General features: G+C 39.3%; 2 protein-coding genes across 6 annotated transcripts in view; one reads left to right on the top strand and one right to left on the bottom strand.

Annotated features, from left to right (window-relative positions):
* FAM184B (family with sequence similarity 184 member B) overlaps positions 1-11,295 on the bottom strand; it is a 43,583-nt gene extending 32,288 nt beyond the window's left edge. For 3 of the 5 annotated variants that reach the window (XM_033060016.2, XM_033060017.2, XM_033060021.2), the window contains exon 1: positions 10,512-11,295. In XM_033060016.2, coding sequence (XP_032915907.1) covers positions 10,512-10,646 — 135 coding nt within the window. In that variant the 5' untranslated portion in view covers positions 10,647-11,295. Of the gene's footprint in view, positions 1-2,604; positions 2,781-10,511 lie in introns of all 5 variants that reach the window. The other 2 variants (XM_033060018.1, XM_033060020.2) reach the window with 2 other exon arrangements.
* Positions 11,296-17,903: 6,608 nt separating this feature from the next.
* The window catches only part of NCAPG (non-SMC condensin I complex subunit G), a 29,710-nt gene continuing 23,973 nt past the window's right edge, over positions 17,904-23,640 (top strand). The window contains exons 1-5 of the mRNA XM_033060371.1: positions 17,904-18,060; positions 18,649-18,858; positions 19,720-19,948; positions 21,667-21,812; positions 23,377-23,461. Coding sequence (XP_032916262.1) covers positions 17,950-18,060; positions 18,649-18,858; positions 19,720-19,948; positions 21,667-21,812; positions 23,377-23,461 — 781 coding nt within the window. The 5' untranslated portion in view covers positions 17,904-17,949. The remainder of the gene's footprint in view (positions 18,061-18,648; positions 18,859-19,719; positions 19,949-21,666; positions 21,813-23,376; positions 23,462-23,640) is intronic.

The following is a 23,640-nucleotide window of genomic DNA, read 5'->3' as shown; positions in this document are numbered from 1 at the left end:
ACTGCACCTTAACAGTGAAGACAGAGTTAAAGCATTCAAACCAAAAATTAGTCTCCTCCTACAGCAGTGTTAAATACTATTCTCAGAGGAAACTGACTATCATAATGAAAATAACAGTTCTAGCAGGATGCTTTCCTAGCTGAATAAGAAGTAAGACAATTCGGTATGGAAGGTGAGGAGTGAGGGTGCTAAGATGAATCAAAAAAAAGCAAAAGATCATAAAGGTTCGTCCTTCAGGCCCATGCTAGCAGAGAGAAAAAAAACCAAAAAAGAATGAGAAAAGACCCTGAATGAAGGTGCCAAACAGGGCACTTCCAGCAGCACTCTACACAAAGCAGGGTAGGAGACAAACTTCTATTATTAAGGAAGAAGTTTGCTAGAGGCTCACTGATGCCAGGTTACTCTATGCATCATCTCCTTTTCGGTTTCTTTAATTCATCTACTCGCTGAGCAGAGTGAGGTACTGATAAACATGCCAACCTTAAATGGTCTCTTTGAAAGCAAAGGACAGAGAAATTATCAAAAATATTTTCAGTTATTTAAACAAATGGCTCCTCTATCCCTTAGCCTCCTTTGCCACCAGCTCTACAGGTTTTCTAGAAAATAAATCCAGCCCCCACAATTTATTAATTAATATTCTAATCAGTCCCTCTCTCTCATGTTCTAACACTGAAGAATAATGTATTTTAATTAAGGTACAGGCCTAGGCTATGATTACCTATAATGCTGATCCAATTTTACACCTACACCGATTTTGTACATAGCTGATAAATGATACTGCTCTAAGGTATGACCTGAGACCTAAAGAACTGTGTCTCAGCTCTCTCCTTGCATTCTCTGTGGCTCCCTGAAAGCACAGGGATAATTTCATGCATCCAAGTAGTTGCAGCAACTGTTCATAGCCTAAACATATATGTAGTGTTGTTTAGTATGAGAGAAGCTTTAAAAAAATTGTCATTCCAAAGTGTTTCAGAAGAGGCGCATGGCTTGTATCCTACATCAGAATGAGTCCTAATTATCATAATAAAACAGGATTTTGCTCCAGAAGAGTCTCTTTTATTTCAGGGTGAATCTCTATACTTTCATCCATAATAATAAAGCCCTTCAGACCCTGGAAGAGTGAGGTGGTGCAGCACAGAGGTAGCCAATGGCTCTGTACGAAATCCAACTGTGTTTAGATGATCTGGTGTCTCTTGGGCAGAAGCTCATGGTGCAATGTCTCACCCTTCTGAATGTATCTCAATCTTGCCTTATCTAGAGATTCACAGTAGAAGAGGGTAGGTTGATCTTAAGTTCTTCAAATTTGAATATACCACTCCTTTTCCCACACGTACCATCTACTACAATCAGTCCAAAAAATACAGTTAAATACTAAAATGTATCAAGAAAGCTTAAGCATAAAATGTCTACAAGTTTCTAATATATTTTGGCACATTTTTGACTCTTTCTGGCATTCCCTTTGTTTCTCCTTCCCCCTTTAGTTTAAATTTAATACAAGAAAATAACACAGGTACAATTATCTGGCCCCATATTTTTACCTTTTTATTTTTCTCATGGTGTAGTGTAATACTGAACACAGAAAACGGTAGTTTAGGGATTTATGGGTTGCACCCATTCTCTCAAGTGTGATCTAACATAAAATGAGCTCTGGCCTAAATTTTACTAAAGAGACATCCATATGTCCCTCATTTGTATTTTACAGTTTCTAATAAGCTACAAGAATAATTGCCAGCAATTTAAGAATTAGGAAGGTAAAACTATATTGCAAGAATATTTTCACAAGCAGAGCAGGTGCAAAAAACCCCAATAATTTCAGCAAAGAAAAAATATACTGTAGAATCACAAAAGTTAATTGGGAGTACACTGACTGCAATTAGTGTCACAAGTCTAATCTGTGTTGTATAAACTTCAAAAATGTCTCCAGAATTACTGAATTTGTTTTTCTATGTCTAACCACTTTTTGTGCTATCTGCATATGAAGAACATATTGGTCACCAATACTACATCCCAATGATTTCAGCTAAGCAAAATCACAGAAGTTAATTCTAGAAAGAGACTCCTCTGCTGGGACAATACCAGGGAGTTCATTACTGAAATTTCTTCTGCAGCTGTTCAATAAAATCTACTCAACTTTAATCCCTTCTCTTTACACCGGTCACAAATCCATCTGCTATGACTGGTTGTAGGCAGTGCCTCCCCAGCACGGCAAGACCTAGATCTTCCTAAACAGTTAAGGAAACATTAAAGACTTCTCCAGATCTAACATGGAAATTCTGAGAGAAGTTGGTTGTTCTGAAACACAGCTACCAGGAGGTCTAAGGAAGCCACTAGCAAGCACTGCAAGGAAATGTCCAGAGAAACCCTACACATTTCATTCTCAGGAAGATGTTTCCTGCATTGAGATGGGATTCATCTCGCCCAACATCGTCCATTGCATCACCACACATCTAATCCAGGTTAGTCAAAGGAGAAAGACAGTGATTCCAAAAGAAAATATTTTCCTTCCCAATACAGGTGTCTAAATCAGGTGACACAAGTGAAATTTGTTGCTTCATTTATGAATTAATTAATATAATCTCTTTATATAATTTCTGCATACCCTACCTCCAGCTTCTCCCTTCTTCTACAGAGCTGAAAGAGTCCCATGCAAAGGGAAAAAGTTTTCATTCTCAGAGGCTGAAACTGATAAATTGTCCTCTAGGGTTTCTCTCTGTCTTGCATCGATGTCTCACTTCATATTGACTCCATTTCTATATACTTCATGCTGTTTTACCAACAATCTACAAACCAAAACAGATATTGAGTATTAACTGAATGCAGTTTATTTTGTCTTCCATCTATATTCCTTATTTCCTTCCATTCTGTTCAGATATTTTTGACTCCCTTTGAATAATTATAATCTATTAATTTTAATATGCTGTTTTATTTTGCTTCCAGGTTATTACTTACTATGTGAAACAATGCAAGATCTGGCCCAGATCTTTGTAGTATCTGCCTCCCTACATTATGATGTTGTAAATCTTTCTAACAGTTCCTGGCTCATATCGTATCTTATATGTCAAAACCCTTTTCTACATAAATTTGAAATAATTTCTCAAAACTTATATAGAAAACACACTTTTTTTTGTAGATTCTGTATGCAATTAAGACCTAGAATAAATAAAATCAGTCAGCATGACATTTACATGAAATACATTTCTACTACTTTGTTATCCCTGTGGTGATTCAAATTCATCTTGAGCGTATTTATCAGGTTAAACTGTATTCAAATGCTGTCAGAGGATCACATTATTTTTCAGTAAAAGCTAAATTAGGTAAAATGTCTGTCTATTGAAAACCACAGAACTAGATGAAAATAGTTCAAAAGATTATGCTTAGACACGGAAAAAATCAATGTCAATTAGCACATACACATATGTAGGCAAGCAGAAAGGCCAATTTGTTTGATTTCAGAGTTCCTTCTCTTGACATTTTGCAATCTCTATCTTGGTGAAATGTTTAATTCCTTAAGATCTCAAATACCCCTGCAAATCCTAGGCTGTTATAGTCTTGGATGAGTTCAACTTTATCTTAAGAAGCTCTGTCAGATGTATAATGTGTAAGAAGTAGAGGATCTATCTGACAAATTTATGTCCTTTTTCTATTGTTGTCACTTCAGACCAGGTGAATTTTTAGTAGACAAATGGAGTCACCAATTCTGTGTCAATAGAAGGAAAAGAAAAAAGACCTTATTTGCATGAAATTCACTGATTATTTAGCTCTGGTTTTAGTTACACATCAAACTCTTCTAGGATATAGAACTAAAACTATTGAGGTTTAATCTCAATTCTGCTTCAAAAATATGAGCTAATGCATTTAATCAACCAGATTTAAATATAGTAGTGATAGAATGAATTTGCCAAAATAACACTCTATTTTGTGAAACATCTCATTACATCTCAGACTTTTAAAGAACTTTAAAGAGTCTAAATTGCAGACATATGTTCAGTGCTTTCAAAAGTTTTTTTAAAATGATTCTAGATATTTACCTGAAATTTTATGCTTCCAAAATACCTTCTGATTTGGAGATTACAATAAAGCAACACTGTCCAATTTTACAATAAATACAGTACCTAAAGAGATTTGTCAAGCAAGCTCTCACTTGATTCCCATCTTTCCAAGTATTGACTTTAAATATAGTAGAATTTGGAAGTCTTGCAAATATAAGTTGTAGAACTGTTGATTTAATGACAGCTTGAGGTGGAAGAGATTTTTCCCAATCAAATACATGACTTTGAAGAGACAAATATAATTTATTTTAAAACCACGGTATTTATTGCAAGTTTTGCCCTTTATGTAGATCTGTGATAAGCATAGATAAAATGAGCCCTGTTTTTTCCTAATCCAAAGGAAAGCATTATACAGATATGATCAAATTCTTACTCTCCTGCAGTTTGTATTCTCAGAGAGGATTTTTTTTAATTTAAAGCATTTTTTACACATTCTAGATACTTTGCTAATTAAGAAAAGAAACCATCAGAACCCTCAGGTATCTATGAATTTATAATACCAGCTTCTGCTGCTACAGGCACCAAAATTTAAGTTCTTGCTACTGTAAGCAAATTCAACTAAAAGATCACAGGGATTCAAAAAGGATTGTAAAATGTATTGAATAAAAATCCAGTTAGGGCAAGGAAGTATATTAAGATACTCTGCCAATCTCTGGAAAATCTCACAGATCAATGAAGGCAATGAAACTTTACACAAGAATACCAGCTGCGTGTCATATTCCTGTGACTCTCTGGGTACCATCAGGCTATTGTCACAGACAGACCTCAGCATAGTGTTTTTTAAAAGATATTTTCTTTTGGTTTCTCTCCTCATTTTCAAAGCAGTGTCACCAGACCCCAAGCCAACATAGTGTTATGAAGGGCTAAAGGGCTACGTAATAACATACATCATAATACTACAGTATTACCAGGACACTTTTACACAAATATTTGTAACAGTAAAATGCACTGAGTTGCATTACAATGTCCTATAGTCTACAGAAATACTAAAGTATATCAGTATCTTTGTAAAACCATTTCAACATTGTAAAACATGTAAAATTACTAGCTATAGTTCCTAACAGCCTTGTTATCAAATTCTAGTAGCTCTGTCTTGCTGAATGAAAAAAAGTAAAATAATCAACTGCAGGCTCATATGGACATTTAAAGGTAGCTCTTCTATAACCCTCTAAGAAGGTTATATAGTTACAACCAGTCAGTGCATAGTCATAGCCAGATGCTTCCAAAGATAATTAAAAGAGAAGACTTCTCTGGTAGTAACCTGTTCTAAGTTAAAACTGTGTTTATTTTAAGTGCCTAAATAAAAAAGTCAGACAAAGTTCTGAATGAACACATTAAAAACATTTAATCTTCCTTCAGAAGAATTTCACCCAGGTCATTAAAATAAGAAAAAATGAAGAAATCCCTATTTGAAAGTAGACAGTCAGTTTGTAGTTTCTTTATGAAATAAAGACAATATTTCCTCAGTAAGAGAGTTGTGTGTGTTCTGCTGTATCCAAGCTTTGGAAGATAGATGTCACTGTAGAAGTGGCAACAGAGGGAGTTCTACCTCAGTGTTACAGCTGTTTTAAGAAAACATAGAAAATCTTTTAACTAATGAGGACATGACTGCTGGGGATGGGGGGTCAAAGAGCATGATACTTTACAGAAAAAAAAGTATTTAATATACAATATTCAATGATGGAGTGTTCAAAAGCCTAAAATACATAGCTCAAAAGATTTACATGAGAATGTCTTAAACTGACTTGCCACCAACTTCTAATTTGGGTATAATTTTCACAATTGTAAGACATTGGCATGTGCATACTGGTTAAAGGAAATATTAGGAAAGAGGTACTATTATAGCATCACAGAAAAAGGTACTTTTAAATATTACCATTAAAAAGACAGAACACGAAAAAGCTATAAGTTTGTAATTTTCTTCTGTGCAATTAAATGGATCATTAGATACTTCATTGCCTATTGCCTGTGATTTGCATATTAATAATATCCAAAACGTTGTATATAAACATTAACTAGGATTCCTTTATAAAGACACTAGAATTTATTATGTACTCTCCATTATAAAGTAGTCTGGAGTTACTGAGACCATCAGATTTTCTGCAAACTTGATATAATTAGTGCCAAATATGTATGGTAAGGAAGTAAGTCCATACACAGATGTCATTCTTATACCTTGATTTAATTTAAATTATAATTTCTCGCTATCCAAATAAGATATGAATCCTTTTCCTAACAAAAGTATGGCTTTAATACTGCTTTTGACCTGCTGATCAACACGGTTTTATGACATTGCACATGCATTTAATAATCCAGGAGTTCCCTTTTAAGGAGGAACTTTCTTTAAGGAAAAATATAGCAATGACAAGTTAAAAAATCTTAGCCTGCACATTCTTGTCAGTTCACAGGCAAAAATGAAGCTAGGTTTGAAATCCTGATAGAAAATTGTACATAAAAATCATGAAAACAAAATATATCAAAAAGTACTGGGGGATATGGATGGCTGATTTTGTTGGTCTTGTTAGCACATAATTTAAGCAGTTTTATAAATAGTTTCTCTGTACTTGCCTACATAGAAATATATTTTTTATATTCCTTCCCCAAAGGAAAAATACCGTTGCTTCAAAAGCATGATCCTAGCTTTTATTCTATTCTACTTTGCTTCATTTTTGTAGAATATTGAATACGTCTCTAGAGAGCTGAGACCAAAAAGCCTCAAGCACACAGGAAAGCTTTGGTAGCATCATAACTAACTGCACAACAGCTGACCCCCTGTAAGCACTGCTTACTGAGTATTGTTAACACACCACAGTAAACAAGGTCAATAAACTTAAACTAAGTGAAAAATGCAACATTATTCAATGTTTTCAACATTTTTCAATGAGTAGACCACAGAAGTGCTCTGTTAGAGTTACCCAGCTGTTAGGTGCTTCCAGAATAAAGCATTAAAATTTCACCATATTTTACATCTGAAACCAAGAAATGGCTGATAGCTTTATGGCAAACAAAGCAGAAAAGGTTAAAAGATCTAATATATAGCCCTGCTACAAGACACTGAAGTGGTGTAAACAGTCCAAGCCCTCATACACGTGCCAGGTCACTCCCTAATTCTTCAGTGAATTTCCACCCACTGGAGTGAAGCTAACAGAACTAAATATGAGCATATATTTTAGTGCAGAAGTCAGCCATCCCTCCCTTAAACAACTAAGGAAATAGGGTTTTGCTCTTCTGGCTGATGTTCCACTGAAGCTTATTAAATAATGGTCGTATTTTCTACCTTGCTGACTGAGCTGAGGGACTAAACCTCCTAGTGACTGCTGGTGATAGACAGTCAGAACATGTAACATTTTGAACTGCTCCATGCAGAGTCATTAAGGAACTTCTGCCTATGCTGCTGCTTCTAGAAGAGGAACACACTTGCTTCCCTTTGACATTTCTTTCCCCTAAAGGGAAAAAAGGGTTTATAAGTGCATTTTACCAGCAATTAACTTCTCCTTGCATCAGCACTCTCTTCCTCTGTTACAACTCAAAAAAACACATATGCACAAAATTCTTGCCAGACTACTCGACATTTTTTTAGTAACAATCTACTTGACCAGAAATACTGCAATTTAAAACGTGCTTCTTACAACAAGGCTCCCAGATTTGCAATACAGATGCAATACAGATGAACCCTGAGGGGTAAAAAAACAAGTATTTGAGAATAACTGTTTCCTTTCATTAAAAAATACCCCTCCCTTGGTATCCAGGAATTTGTTTCTAAGAAGGAAACATAACTAGTTTGTGGCTTAGGTAGCTCTCTGACCAGCAGGTATTGTAACCTTCCTAGGTATTCACATTAGACTTGGTTGCAGAACTGTAGTCCAGAACAGAAGGTTTGGTTTGAGCCCCACTGGTAGAGGTTTGAAAACAAGCCTGGATAGCATGGATATCTGCAGGGTGTCTAGTTCCTGTCAGCCCTGTCCAAACTGCCTCTGTTAATGAAAGCTGATCCACTTCCCTCGACATCCTTCTTCAAGAGTTCATTTGAATTTCTCATCCTATTTCAAGTACAAAGGACTATGCAGAGAAACCATAAGCACATGAAAATCCTGTAATAGCCAGTAGATGTTACAAATACATAGCTTGAGGCAGCAGGGAGAGACTCTCCAAATGTCTTACGAAAGTCACCATGCACATTAAACTCCACATTATTGGTAAACAGACACAGAAATACAAAGAACTGGGAAGCATAAAACTGTATGCCATGGGTCCGGTGTCTGATGGAGTAGTTTGAACGACATTATTGGTACTACTACACGGTCAAGTATTCTGCTACAACTGACTACACACAAATACATTTCAAGAGAAGTGAGCCACAAAAAACTAGTAGTCTGTGGCCCCAAGCAAGCAAAACATTGCTAAAGATTTGTACTTTTTGCGGCTATAGCCAAAAATGTGCAGAACAGAAAAAATGCATGATGGAAGGTATGAAAACTTACTATAATCTATGTCTTCGAAAACAAACAGCAGAGCAATATAATGGGAGCAGCTCTCAGAGTCTCTGTCCAAATGACCTGTTGGGATTCCCTGGATCCCTGTATTCCCCTAACCAATACCTAAGGACATAATCAGCACTACATGCAAGGATTCAATCATCTCACCCAGTTTGGTTCCTGTTGACATCTTTACACACTTCTTTGCCTTTGAAGGTAGGAGGAGGCCCCTAGTGACTATGCAACAAAGAGACTGGAAGTCAAGATCTGTATCTTATACCTAGTTTACATATTTCGAATTCATCTCACCTGGCACAACACTGAATGGATGAATAATGAGATCATTATCTCCTCATCAATGAAAATCTAAAGTCACTGAGACAGGAAGTTTCAGCTGAGCAACAACACACAGCAGTATTGCATACTGGGTTAGAAAAAAAAAGGAAAGTAATACGGGCCATTTAAATTTAGGAGGGATTTTATTATAATCATTCTGACTGTAATGTAACCATGAAAACCGTGCTTTAAAAGGGTGCTCTCAAAATTCCTAGGTCAAAAATTATTATAACACATTTCCCATACAGCCATTTTTCAGCTGATCTGATGTCAGATTTTGCTTCTTACGTGCTGGCTGTTGGTATTGCATTAGTCTATACAAAATTCAGAATTCATGTGATTTAAATTCCAGTTGTGCCATGGACTCTCTATAAATGTAGTGTTATTGCAGAGAAAAATGCTTCTTAAAAGCCACATTCCAAAACAGACTTATTTGTTTTTCAGAAGTACTTTTTTGAGCTTCAGGTATAAATCATCTTTATTTCAGATAACTGAAAAGCATCTAGAGGGGAAATTCTATCCAGACTAAAGCAATCAACCCACACATACTTTAACAGCAGAAGTTTAGCAAAAGACATCTGAAAAAACGACTGCAATAAAATTATGCAATGTGTGGGCAAAAAGTAAGGATCTTACTATGCACAAATACTATTCAACAAATATACAAAGAACCTGTAAAGGAAGTATTGGTACAGTATAGGAAGTATAACATAGGAAATATATATCATTAGAGGTAGCTCTTGTTTATGTATTGATGCACATGACGTACATTTTCACACACAGTTATCATGAGATGAGAATGATAGCAGTGTAACTAGTAAGACATTCTAACTTGAACATCTAAATGACTTCTTACTCTTTGAACCGTATTTTCAGTCAATGTTTACTCATTGCTAATAAGTCTCTATCAATTGCACGAGGCTACAGAACATGTAAAAGCTGTATTAGTAAACAAGGATAGCAAATAGGTTTTTCCACTGACAAAGATGCAGCATAAGAATAGGTTAATAAATAACTGCCATTTCCTACATATTTTCTCTTACCTCTTACCATGGTGTGGAAAATATCGAGTAGTTCAGTATTGACTAAAAGTTCTAAGCACAATATACCATATAATTTAGTCCTATCTCTCTTCCAGCTCCTTTTACAAATGTCATTTAAAGTAGCTCTTCTCACGCACTTCAGGAACAATTAGCTGCGAGGCAGAGTACTATTGTACTGTAGTACCATGCGTTGGCTGCAGCTTTGCAACAATATTACTTGAGAACCTATAAAACGCAAATTACTTGCAGCCTTTGTTATTCTAGGAGACAAGCGGATACTGTCAATCTCTCTCAACAGCTCCCAGACAAACCCCGCGTCTTGGCGGAGCTGGAGCCCTTCTCGTTATGGTCGCACGGTAATTAGAGCAGCTCAGTGCGAGGCGTCCATCTCTGCCACAAAGGCAGCCCCAAAGGATGAGCTGCAGCCTCCGCAGGGGAACTGCGTGGAGGGAAGTTTGTGCACACCGATGTTCTGGGCAACAGCCTAAAAAGAGAGGACCCGTTTACCTTCCCTCCGCCCGGACAGGGGCATCAGAGGACACAATTCCCTGAGAGCCCCGGCCAGGGTAGCCTCACCTCCCTGCAAAGACTGCATCAGCGGGACTCACCTTAGTGAGCTGGGCAATCTTCTTGCACATTTTCGTGTGCATTTCCCGACTGCATTCCTCTGCCGAGCTGCTGCTAGCGGCTTTAGACCCATTGCAAGTCCCGGGCTGATGAATGTTGTTTATGCCAGAGGCCATTAGGCTTGAATTTTAATCACGTCTGTCTGCGTACGCTCCGGGTAGCGCGATCCCGGCCGCGCTGCTCGCCCCCCCGGCTGCGCGCACTCACAGCCCCCGGCGCTGCAGGAACTTCAGCCCCGCGCAGGGCACGCTCCAGCCGCCGCTGCTCCCCCTGCTCTGCAGATGTCCCAGTCCTTCAGCAAAACACCCAGGCGAGCAAGCAGAGAACAGCATGTGCAAACGTCCCGATTGGGATTTTTTTTTCCCTCCCCTTCTCTTCAAATGGTTGAGCTTCCGCCAGGAGAACACGCCAGCGGCTGGGTGCTACAAATTCCCCACTGGATATGCTGAGCCAGCCTAGAGACAGTAGCACAGGCATTGTCCAAGATCTGTTATAGCAGAGATTGTCTGAAGATTAAATCATGCTGTCTTCTTAAGTGTCAAAGGACTGCAGAGGTCACCTGAGAAGAGAGTGTTGGCACCTTTCATAAGCTCTGTTATTTTGGCAGTCCTCTCTAAACCAGGATGGGCCTGTAAGTGATGAAGAAAACCTTGGCTCAGCTTTTGCTGCTGTTTTAAAAGCAGAATGGGAGCCAAGGGGTCCAAGAGCACAACTGAGCCCAGGAGCTGTATCCAGGATCCAGCCTGCCTGCCTTATTCAAGGAGACTCCATTCCCTTCAGTTATACTAAATGCTCTGGAAAGGTGCCTGAAGAAAACTGACAGCATTACAGGGCTTTCTTCCCTTTTTTTTTTTTTTTTTTTTTTTTAATGTGCACTCTGTTTCAGGCTTGGACATATAAAATAAATAAAGGGACAGAAAAGGCAGAAAAATACACACATAACACATACACAAAAGGCAAGCTATTAAGATAATGGGTTTTTTTAAGAGAATGCTTCAGTGAAATGTTATGAAGAAGAAAACTGTTGGTGAACACGTTTAAACAAGTCTAGAAGAGAGGCAGTAGTAGAAGGCCAAGTAGACTGAAGTAAGAGAGGTAGAAATGAGGAAAAGGGAGAAAACACAGACAAGGGAGGCCAAGAGCTCCCTAACACAGCTTTGCAGTGTCACTGCAGCCAGTACAAGAGACCTGATGGAAGTGCCCAGGGTTCCACCTCAAACCGCGCTGACTTGCAGCCAGCCAGAGGGGCCATGAAGCTGCTGCTTCCCTGCTGCCCCTACCTGGAGAGGCAGGCAGCTTTCCTGTCCCATCTCCTGGCACTACTTGCCATCCTTCTCGGGTGAGAAGCTTCCACTTTGCTAGTGGCGGGTTTAAAAACAGAGCTTCCTGAGGACTATCAGAATTGAGGAGGAGGATTATCTGATGTCAATTAATGGTAGGGCAGAAGGAAAACAGAAAAACCTTGGTGTACCTACAAGGCAGTGGGGAGAACAAACACTTTAAAGATGTAGGAAGACCTTGAGGCAGAGAAACCAAACCCTTGATTGCTGAGAGAAAAGGACAAGAGGCAGAAAGAATCTTCACTCCAGGAATGAGAGGAAATTAAGACTGGGAAATGCAATGTATAAATGAAAATTGCTGAGATTTGGTCTCAGTTGCTGAGAGATGCTAAGCAGGGAAATTATGTTCAGCCAAGAAAGAACATTAATATGAAAAGGTGAGAAACAAAGGACATTGCACATTCCTTGCACAAAGGAATGACAAAGTACAGCTTCTTTATTCACTGGCACTAGTGTCCAAGATGCTACTGGAACTTCTTCTGTGACTAGGACATAGGGACATGCCACTGCTAATTATCTGATATCTGCTAAGACACATAGTCACACATAAGTTTAACTCAGTTAATATTTTATAATATTCTTTATCTCATCATCAAATTGAGAAAAAGCCTAGAAATTTAATTATATGTACAATTTTGATTAAATTGACAAGCTTATTAAGACAATCAAGAGAAGAGCAAGGGCTGGAATAAAGTCCTAACATACGGTTTCCTCAGAAAAAATAGAACAAACTAAGTGAAAATAGAAAGCAAATTAAGAAAACTGCAAAAGCTTTTACAAGTACTTACAAGAAGTTACCTGTGTTATCACACAGGTGGACAGTAACATTTATGGTTGTTCTATTAAACACTGGACGTGGATGCAGGGGTGGATAGAGACTTGATGGGCATGGCAGAGCAGAGAAGCACAGATCTTCAGATACATTAGAAAAGGAATAAACTACTGAGGCTGTTAATGAATTTTGGGGCATTAGAGGGAAAGAACTTGAGACTTTGGTACAAGATGATGTTTTAGCAGAATGTAATTTGTCACTGGTGAAGTATTCTCAGTTCAGACAAGACTTTTCAGGCAATACTTCAAACCCTGGGAAAGTTTCAGTCAGATGTCATGCACCAGAAAATACAACAGAACATAAATTCACAGGTCACTAAAGATCATTATTTTCATTACTCAAAAACACCCAATTTAGTTTCAATAATAGATTTTCAGCAGATAATGCCAGAATGTTTCAATGAGTATTTAGCTTTTCTTTGTCTTGTAACTGATCCAGGAATCACTTATAAATAAGAAGACAAAACAAGAATGCCACAAAGCATAATCTAAATTTGTAGTATACAAATATGGGTTTTGCAATTATCACATGGAACACAAGTAGATTACAGAATGTGTCTGAACTTGGGGCAGTAGATGGCAAAACCAGTTTAAAATAAAAATCAAAAATCTAACCAGAAAATGCATACATTTCTGCTTGAATTATTATTGTTGCATTAGTTTTTGGTAAATTGTTGGAGAAGGTGATCATGTCGCTACAGTTTTTTACATCTTCGAGTAACTGTACACAGGTTTGTAGCTTTGCTATTCATATATATTAATTAATTTCCTTTCTATTAAAAAAACCCAAAAACAACATACATGAGCAAAAGACTGTAAGCCTTCCTTTTTGATACCTCCTGCTTGTTGAACACAAACTATGTAACTTCTGCAATCTCCTGACTAGTTACTATCAAAAGAGCCATACCCTCAAATTCCAAGACATAAAAAAATTTCAGTTCCAAATACATAAATTTATTATATTAAAAATATATTTCTGTTTAATACATAAATTTGTACCTTTGTTTAACATATTGCAAACAGCTATCCTAAAACACAATTAACACAACCCAATTCTTTCACTCTGCCTAAACACCAGTGCTCAGTGAGATTTTTTTTTTTAAATATACAACAGCAAAGTTAAAGTGATTCCCTGGATTAAATTCCACTGCTGTTTTGCAGTCCAACAAAGTTTGCCTTTAAAAATGGTAGAACAACAGTTAGTCATTAACTGTCTTGTTATGTCAGAACTGATGGCATGGGGCCCCGGGCAACCTGAGCTAGTGAGTGGCATCCCTGCCCCCAGCGGGGCTGGAGTGGCAGCAGGATTTAGATGATGTTCAAGGTCCCTGCCAACCCAAACCTTCCTGTGATCCTCTGTTTCAAATGAAAAAGCTGTATTACTAAAACTGACTTAAAACTTCTCAAGTTAGTGCCTCAATAAAGGAAGATACATCCTTAAGTGAGATTCTAATACAGTTCCTAAATCACTACCTTCAGTTTTGATCCCCACTTACATTCACTTTGGTCGTAGAATAGCTTTTTGACCCCAGAACACAGGATCCAGGAACTATTTTCTCTTTTTTTTTTTTTTTTACAAGGGTAAAAAAAAAGGAAATAAGGATTAAAATAACAGTCAGAAGACTCATACAACTTATGCTGCTCACCTAATTCACTATTCCATTTCCAATAAAACTTTTTTTGGGATTGCGTGCAAGAAAAAAGACAAATATAAAGCATTGCCACTGATACATCTTGGGTAATTACCTATGTTATACATAATTACATGTCAACATACTATAGATAACTACTTTATATTTTTAATTTCTTCCCACCTCATAAAACCGACAGGACTTCAAAAACAGCAAAAGGGCTACTGATTTCCTCATTGACTGAAAACAGTAACAACTCAAAATTGTATATACAATTTTATAGCTGACTTACACATGTGCAAGTTTTAGAGGAAGGGGTGGACATAAGCTCTGATTCTATTGCATAATGATGGCTTGATTATGAATGAGACATTACTATGTTTATGTTTTTATCTTTAAAATATGGAAACTGAAACCAACCAGACACACCATTTATAAAAGCCCTTGCACACCTAACAGGATAGCATCAACTTCCATTTTTTGCTACTTCCATTTTTCATTCAATGACCTACATCCAGTATTACCACAAAATAACTGGCATGCAGCAAGTCTGGCTCACCCTGTGGCACTGTATTTGCTCACATAACAGGACCGACAAAGGAAAGAGAAAGGATCTAGAACAGTGAGTCATGAGAAGTAGATCACAGCAGATGAGGTCACTAACTCAAAGGACAAGGAAAAAAGCTGGGGCTTTTTTGGGGCCTTCCAGGGCCCGAAGCACCATCCAGGGTTCAGAGTTTCATCGTTCTTTTCCAAACAGAACTGTGAAATCCCACTGGTTATAACCTCTGGGCCTTCATTACATCCTTGCCCTTCTAGTCAGCCATTATATCCATCCCTCAAGAAGCAGTTGGTCCTCACTGAGCCCCCAGAGTCACCTCAGCAAGGAACTGAAGGTGCAGGGTGGAGCTGGAATGGATTCCTGGGCCCACAGCCAAAGGCTGACTTCAGGCCTAAGACGAATCAGGTCAGGGCTCATTAAAGCTGATAAGTGCAGTCAAGGCCCTGAAAAGTAAGCTGTAAAAACTGTGATAGCAACACTTCTATGAGTTGAACAAGGTATCTAGTATCACAGAAACGTGGCCAAAATTTGTGATCCTACTTCATCATGTTAATTACCTACAGATGAAATATCAGTTATACTGAGAATTTTTTATTTCTACCTCTAAGTACAAAGCCCAGTAGAAATATTTAAAGCAGTCTGGAAGAAATAAATCTCACATCCTAGACGAAATCCATGGTAAGAGACTATTAGGTGTTCTCCAGGGAAGGTCTTCTGTAGACCTGGAATGCAGGTAAGCACAACTGGGATGCTAAACATGTGAATCAAAAATCATTCAATTTGCATTATAATTTCACTTAAAATAAATGTCCTGTCTTTTTAATGTCACAAGAATCACAAAGATTTATCTGCTCATCTTCCTGTTTGCAGGAACAGGGGTTCTGTTGCAGAAAAAAATCTATATGAAGGTAATTATCCAGTAAAACTACATTAAATAGAAAGATTGTTACACATTGTATTTCCCCACAAAATTTAACCTTAAAAAAAGTTCAACTCATTGAGGATTTGCAGTTGATTAAAGTGGTTTTGTAGAGTGAGTATTTCTCCAGCATAAAATGAAAACTTTAAGAAAAATGATAACATGCAAGACTCTATAGTGCTATTGTATTTGTGCATATAGAATCCACTTCCAACTCTCTAGAAGCAGGTGATTAGGCCTGATCTGTGTTTTAGAAGTTAATAAAAAAATATAAAACTCACCTTTAATATGGAAGTATATTTTTAAAACATACACAAATGCATGGTAGTATAATATGTTAGGGGAAAAAAAAAAACCTCTGCCACATACTTAAATAATTTTAGAATTTTTTTTTTTTCTATAAAAGAAAATACTTTGTCTCCAGCTGCTGCCCTCCAATCTTCACGGACAGCTCATATATATCCCATAATCCTTGACATCATTGTAACGAGAAAATAATTCCAATTATTTGGTTGATTAAAATCTGCTTCTTAAATAAAACACTAGAAAATTCAGATCTAGAACAACACTGACCCCTAGTGTTTTTCTTTTTTAATTTTGTTTTTCCTTAGACAAAAACGACTCTTTTTCAAGACAGGTCCTGCCTATTTGAGCTATTGTCACTTGATGGTTTGTCATCTGTCCTTACTAAATGGGTGTCATCCCTTGAGGTCCGTCAGGCACTTGTTTTTGCTTAAAGGCCAAAACATATGTAAATCAAACACCTTAAGTTCCTGCTGTCCACAGCTTGTGCTCACTTTGGATGCCATCTATAACTCTGTAATTGATGTATGTTCAGAATGTTTCCCCTCAGCTAATCCCCCCGGCCTTGTTTCTCGTTAGCTGTGTCATTAAATGCTCACTGTACGTTCCGTAACAGTAACGCAGCTCTGGGGTTTCAGCGTTGTTATCTTTCCTGTTTTTAATGAAATAGTGAGATAATGAGATAATAAGGTTTATTACTGCTCTCAAGTTAAAGGATTTCTGGGAAAGCATTAGGCTCATAACAAATGGGGAAAATTTCCACTAATAAGGCATTCAGTCTGGAAGGAGCACAAATGGGTATTGATTCCGCACTGTCCGCCTTGTCAGCCCCCTCACAGCGGACACCGAAGAGCGGGAGTTTCAATGAGCTTTTATTACTTAGACAGCGGCTGAGCTTTCTCAGGTTGCTGCCGCACATGCTTCGGTTTACAAACCCGTCCGTACTTACTTTCCCTGGTGCTCACGTCCGGGGAGGACTTTGGGAGAGCGGCTCCGGGCGGGTTTGTCAGGCGCCTTTAACTATTTCGGCCAAGGCAATTCTGGCAGCCCTGGCCCGCGCCGCTTCCCCTCAGCCGCGGCAGGGCTGATACCGGGAACGGATTTGGGAACAGCCGCAGGGCAATCGCAGCCCCGCACGGCCCCAGCACGTCCCTCTCCCTCCTGCCCGGCTCGAAGGGTTTGGAGCGCAAATCCCACGAGGAGCCACTGAGGGAGCTACCGGTGTAAAGCCCGGAGGTTCAGGGGGGACCGTATCACTGAACTACCCGAAAGGAGGCTATAACCTCGGCATCTGCTCACGGGCAACCCGATATAGGACCGGGGAACACAGTCTTAAAATGCGCCACCTTAACGCTGGACATTAGGAAGTATTTCTTCACAAAAAGGGTGATTAGGCAGGGTGACTCTTCACAGAAAGGGTGAGTGGACTGTCCAGGGAGATGGTAAAGTCACCATCCGTGGAAGTGTTCAAGAAATGACTGGACGTGGCACTTAGTGCCATGGTCTAGCTCACATGGCGGTGCTCGGGCACAGATTGGATTTGAATATCCCAGAGCTCTCCTCCAACCCTATTCACTCTGTAATTGTGTAAAAATGGCGACGCTCCGCGCGCGTTCCCGCCCAACGGCCGCCACTGGCCGCGCGCCATCTCCCGCCCGGCCCGACCCCCGCCCCGCCTCCAGCGCGCGGGCACGAGCGCGCGCCCGCCCGGGTTTCTCGCGAGATCGGGAGCGGCTCCCGCGCTCGGTTTGAAGTTGCGCGCGCGAACGCGGTGGCCGTTGCTGGCGCGCGCGCACGGCTGTGAGGGGTCGGTCCCGCAGCCGGCCCTCGGCCATGGGGGTCAAAAAGAAGCTGTTGCAGGTCCAGGAAGCCTTTCAGCTGGCCCAGAAGCGTCACCAGAACCACGCGAAGCTCGTGGTGGCTCTGAAGAGCACTTATGCGCAGGTACGGCTGCCCTTCGGCGGCCCGGCGCGGGGGGAGCTGAGGGCCCCGGCGGCTGCTCCGCTGGTCCTCCGGGGGGCAGGGGCCGCCTCCGCAGTGTTCCGCTAAAACGAGCACCAGTGTGCGTAAGGAGAGCCCACCACTTAAAAACAAATAAACAAACTAAACAAACCCCCTAACCCTCCTCAAAAAACCTAGCCAAACGCCGCAAAACCAGGCCGCTGAACTCTTCCGCGCAGTTGTGTCCTGCGAACGCGGCTGTGACAGCTGCCGGAGCTGGTGATGCTGAGGGAAGGTGTTTGGATACCCGAGATGAGAGTGTGACACAGGATGTAATGGACGGGCTGTTGATTGTCGTCCTGAAATCTGTCAGGCGCGGTCGTAATGTGCCTGCTGTGCTTACAGCAAAATACTCGCTGAGGAGGGCACGACAGCGGGTGTGACCCGACTGCTGGCTGTATCCCTTTAAAAACTTAAGTTTAGTTGGAAGCTGTTAATTGTAAGCCCACTTTCTTTCTTTTTCTGTGGTACAGCTTTGAAAGATGAACCGGATAGTTATCTTTTGTTGTGGTTTGATTTTTTTTTCCCCAGTTGGATGATAAAGAAGGCTTTAATGAAAAATTCATTCACTTCCTCAAGTATGCTATGATAATCTACAGGCGGGAACCAGCAGTGGAACAAGTGATCAATTTTGCAGCTAGATTTGTTACTTCATTCTATCAGACGGAGAAAGAAGATGGTAGTGAGGAGGGAGGAGAAGATAATTTACTCCTGAATTATGTGTTTAAATTTCTACTTGAGGTACAGTTAACGTTTATTCTTAAATGTCTGACATAGAAAATGGAAACTTTTTGCAGTGGGGAAAACTTGCTGGTACTTGACAGCACTTACAAATTAGAACCTAAAAAGTGAAAGCAAAACAAAGCTAGTGTTTGACAAATAGCACCATCCCCATTCCCTCAACACAAAGAGATCCACCACATCCCACACAGTAATCCAACAACTGGATTTCAAAATTGGGCCTTTGAGAAAAAGAGAATGTTCTCCTATATGGCTGTCAGATATGTCACTGTAGACTTTTCTATAGGTATATTTATAAACAGGAAATTGTGGAAGTGTGGTGGAAATTAATTTATATTCTTCCTATGATAAAAAAAAAATTGAGTTCTTCTATACAACTAGGGTTGGCATACATCTTCTGCTTACTGCAAGTGTTACATAGAAAGACAATTCCAGTAGCATGAACACACAAATAGAATTACATTTTCCTAAACTATTGATTTGCCATGGTAAGATTATAGATCAGACCTAAGATAACGAAATCATAATTGATAATGTCTTTTTTTCTTCTAATGTTTTGTGGAGTCACAGCAGTAAGTTGGCTGCTGCACTGCAGGCTGTATGCAGTGGTCAGCATACTACTTCCTTTGTGAAGGCATTGCTGTTTTTGTAGAGTCACTGATCCGGGCAAGGGGCTATGATTGCTTTTCAGTTCTGTGACTTATTAAAAATGAAATTAAATTGGAAAAGCTTTTGAAACATAAAAGTGCATATTTCATTTATTCTTTAGAATATTAGCCACTTAGATGTGCATGTTAATAGCCTTATGTTGGAAATTAGAAAAGTGTGATTATAAGAATACCTTTTCTTTCTTTCCCCAAGTCTCACAATGCGAGCAGCCATGCAGTTAGGTTTCGAACCTGTCAGCTTGTTAACAAGATCTTGGGAAATATGCCAGAGAATGCAGAGATTGATGATGACTTATTTGATAAAATTAATGAAGCTATGCTGATTAGACTAAAAGATAAATTTCCAAGTGTGAGAATTCAAGCTGTCTTGGCCCTGTCAAGACTTCAAGATCCTAAGGATGAAAACTGCCCTGTTGTTAATAGTAAGTAGTATTGGTCTTTCTTTTTTGTCTAAGAATATTTGTTAATTTACATTACTTTAAAACATTTTAAAACTTGGGTTTTTTGGTGTTTTTTTAGCATTGAGTAAATGGATGTTAGACAATATTCTTGTAATAATTTGTAAACTGTGAAACTTTGCTAGAGGATATGGAAGATGCAATTGTTGTGTGTGTTCAAGGGGAGAAGACAGAACTGTTAGGGGAGATTTGCTAGACTATCATACTGGACTCATGCTGCTCTGTGAACTGAATGTAGAGATAGGCTTGTGAAAATGTGTTGTAAACTACAGTGAAGGTATAGTACATGTTTGTTCAGTTCTTGCCCTCTAATGACCCTTTGGTATCTTTAATTAATACAAAACTCTTAGAAGAGTAGAGATTATAGAGAAAAGCTACTGTTGTCTCAAATTATGATCACTTTTCTAGAAGAGATCAGCATCTCTGCAATGCAGGTATCTTGATGATGTTTGTGGGTTTCTTTGTATATTGTATGATTCTTGACTAAGCTTCTGCTTCCTTTGCCTGGAGGTAGACAAAGTGTAGGTTTGTACCAGCACAGCTGGTATGTAAATTGTGCCCTGATTAATCTTTACGTATTACCTTTTGTGAAGAATTACTTAGTTGGGATTTTCTGTTGATAAGGTAGCTTCTTTGAAATTTTATTTTCTAAGTGTTGTTTATAGGTTACAGTAATTTCATGACTGTAAGGTGCACCAGATTATAAGATGCATTTCTAGGTGTCGGCAAATTTCTGAACTTTTGCCGATATATAAGGCGCACTGGACTATGAGGCGCGCTTTCTTTTTGCAGCGAGGATCCGCCAGCAGCTCCCCCCCCATTGTTGCTGGCTGCAGCCCCGCCTCTATTCGGCAGCCGCGGCACCGCAGCCCCTCAGGCCCGCCTCCACCCAGCAGCTGTGGCCCTGCCTGCACCCACCGGCTGCGGCCCCGCCAGCTCCCCCCGCGGCTCGCGGCTCACACTTTCGGGTTGGCAAATGTCTGAACTTTGTCCATTATGTAAGGGGGACTATAAGGCGCTCTTCCAGGTTCGGGCCAAAATTTTAGTCAAAAGGGTGCGCCTTATAGTTGTGAAATTACTGTACTTATTTAGGAGCAGATAAATTTCATAGTAAATCATTGTCTCACAGAGCAAGATGAATTAATGTATACTCTGATTAAACTAAATTTATACTTGCTTTCAACTTTGAATAAGATTCAAGAATATAATAAAAAAGCGTAAGGGATGTGAAGGATTTACTGTAAGAGTTTTGGTACACTTAATGGAGATCGCAGTTTTGCATTTATAGGAAAATTTGAAAATCTACTTCAAAGATTATGAAGAGATTCAACTAGTGAATAGATGGCTTAAAGAGCCAATATTTGGAAAAGTTTTTTCTGCTAGTAAATTACAAAATGATTATTTATGGATGGGATCTACAAGTAGCAATTTTTGGAGTTATTAACTGAAGATCTTACTTAAAATTGCGAACGTTATTTCTTTTGACATCGCAGCTCAGCATTTTAGTTACCATAAAATCTTTGGGTTGTGACCCTGAACTTTTTCTTAAATTATCAGCTCTTCAGGGGCAGGAGAAGGGTTTTGGTAACAGCTGCTGATTTTTTTTTTTTTTTTTAAGTATTTTCTTTTTTTCTATGTTTCCAACTCATATGAAAGCATTATTATGACTACTTTATTTTCAGTTTACAGCACATTGCTTGAAAATGATTCAAACTCGGAAGTGAGACGTGCTGTGCTGTCATGTATCGCTCCATCAGAAAGGACTTTGCCAAAAATTGTAGGTCGCACTATGGATGTAAGGGAGGCTGTCAGAAAGCTGGCATATGAGGTAAATTGGATACTTACCATTAATTTCAAAGGCTGATTTAAAAAAAAGGTTTTAAATATTTTATTATATTTCACTTAACACTAAGAACAGTTTAATAATTTATTTTCATTTACCAAAATTTTACGGGGGAATGATTTAATTCAAGTTTTCTAGTTAAAACTGCTGACCTTGACTGTAGAACTTTCTTCATAGAAATTACTTGTGTGCTAGAATTCGTCTGCTGAAGATCAGGTAATAACAGTATAAATTATGTATGCAGTCTATTGGTTTTTATCTCTGCATTTTGTGATATTATTGAAGCAAATTTGCTTCTCTTTTATTATATAGTAGATATTAGGGCCACAACAGTAGTAAAAAATTGCATGATTTTGGTATTCCAATTTTGAGAAGTATCAAGCATTACTCATGTTTGCATGCAGAGATAAGAAAGTATGCTAACATATCTTTTTCTTATGAAGGCGTTTTAGGAGAGATCTTGCAACAAAATGTTGTTTCACACAAAACAGTCTTCTGCTTTTTTTATCTTACTTAGATTGGTTTTTTCAAATGAATCTCTGTGTCTGTAGGCTTTTTAAGAGAAGTACAGTAATTTCACGATTACAAGCCACACTGACTATAAGCCGCATCTCCGGGTGTCGGCAACATTTTTTCTTTGTCCATACATAAACCGCACCTGATTATAAGCTGCTCTGTCCTTCGCAGCGAGGACCCATGTGCAACAAAGTTGCCAAATAGTAACAGAATCGCGAGATCGCGAGGTTTACTGGCTCGACTCTGGCCGTGCGGGCTCGGCCCACTCGGGGCTGCCGATGGGGCCAGGTGGCCCAGCTTGGTGCTGCCCCGTGGTGGCAGGCAGGGATGGAGCCCCCGTGCTCCTGCAGCAGGAGGGAGTCCCCGCCTCTGCCCCAAGCCGCGGGAATGGCAGCACAGAGCTCCCTGCCTCTGCCCCGGGCTGCGGGGCCGGCAGGAGGGAGCTCCCCACCTCCCCCCACCCCACGTTGCTGGCACGGAGCCCGCTTCCACCTGCCGCGCAACAGAGTAATCAATTTGTAACAATCGCGCAGTGCTGGGTTTTACTGGTACTTGCTTGGCTCGGCACCTCACCTCGGCTGCACTTCCAGGGTTGGAAATTTCAGAAGATTTTTCACATATTAGCCGCTCCTGAGTGTAAGCCGCATTTCCGGGGTGGGAGCAAAATTTTAGTCAAAATGGTGCGGCTTATAATGGTGAAATTACTGTTCTGTAATTTTCATTACCCTGGTTACTTTAAAGAGAGAGGATACTTTTCATGTCCAGGTGATGCATTCAAACAGAGCTGATCAGCTTCTAAGCTATTATTTTATTAGTTAATTGTGTTGTTTATTTTACTTTACATTTCTTCCGTGTATGAGCATATGATTGCTAATGTATTGGTACAATGATGCTGATATAGCCATTACAGATTTCTGTTGGTTTAGGATTTCTGTGGATAGTTAAAAACTCAAAGTGTAAAACCATAGGTAGGTAATGGGTTGGTTTGTTATCATATGTGGAAATGTATTTTAATGTCTTAATTATTTTTAAGGTTTTGGCAGAAAAAGTTCACATGAGAGCTCTGACAATAGCACAGAGAGTTAAATTGTTGCAACAAGGACTTAATGACAGATCTGGTAAGAGATTGTAGGTTTCTTAACATCTTAATACTAGTGTTTGAGAGAATACTTTCTAATGTGTTTGGGTGATGTATGCAGAAGCTGTGATGGCAGTAATAAGGAGCTCAAAGGAAGTAATGAGATATCAGGAAGTGTTTAGACACATGAAATCTACTTGCTGCTTTGTTTTTCCAGAC

This window comes from Catharus ustulatus, chromosome 5 (genome assembly GCF_009819885.2).
Source record: "Catharus ustulatus isolate bCatUst1 chromosome 5, bCatUst1.pri.v2, whole genome shotgun sequence".
Classification (NCBI taxonomy): Eukaryota; Metazoa; Chordata; class Aves; order Passeriformes; family Turdidae; genus Catharus; species Catharus ustulatus.
The sequence above is the reverse complement of the archived record's forward strand: the minus strand, read 5'-3'. Positions and strand labels throughout refer to the sequence as shown.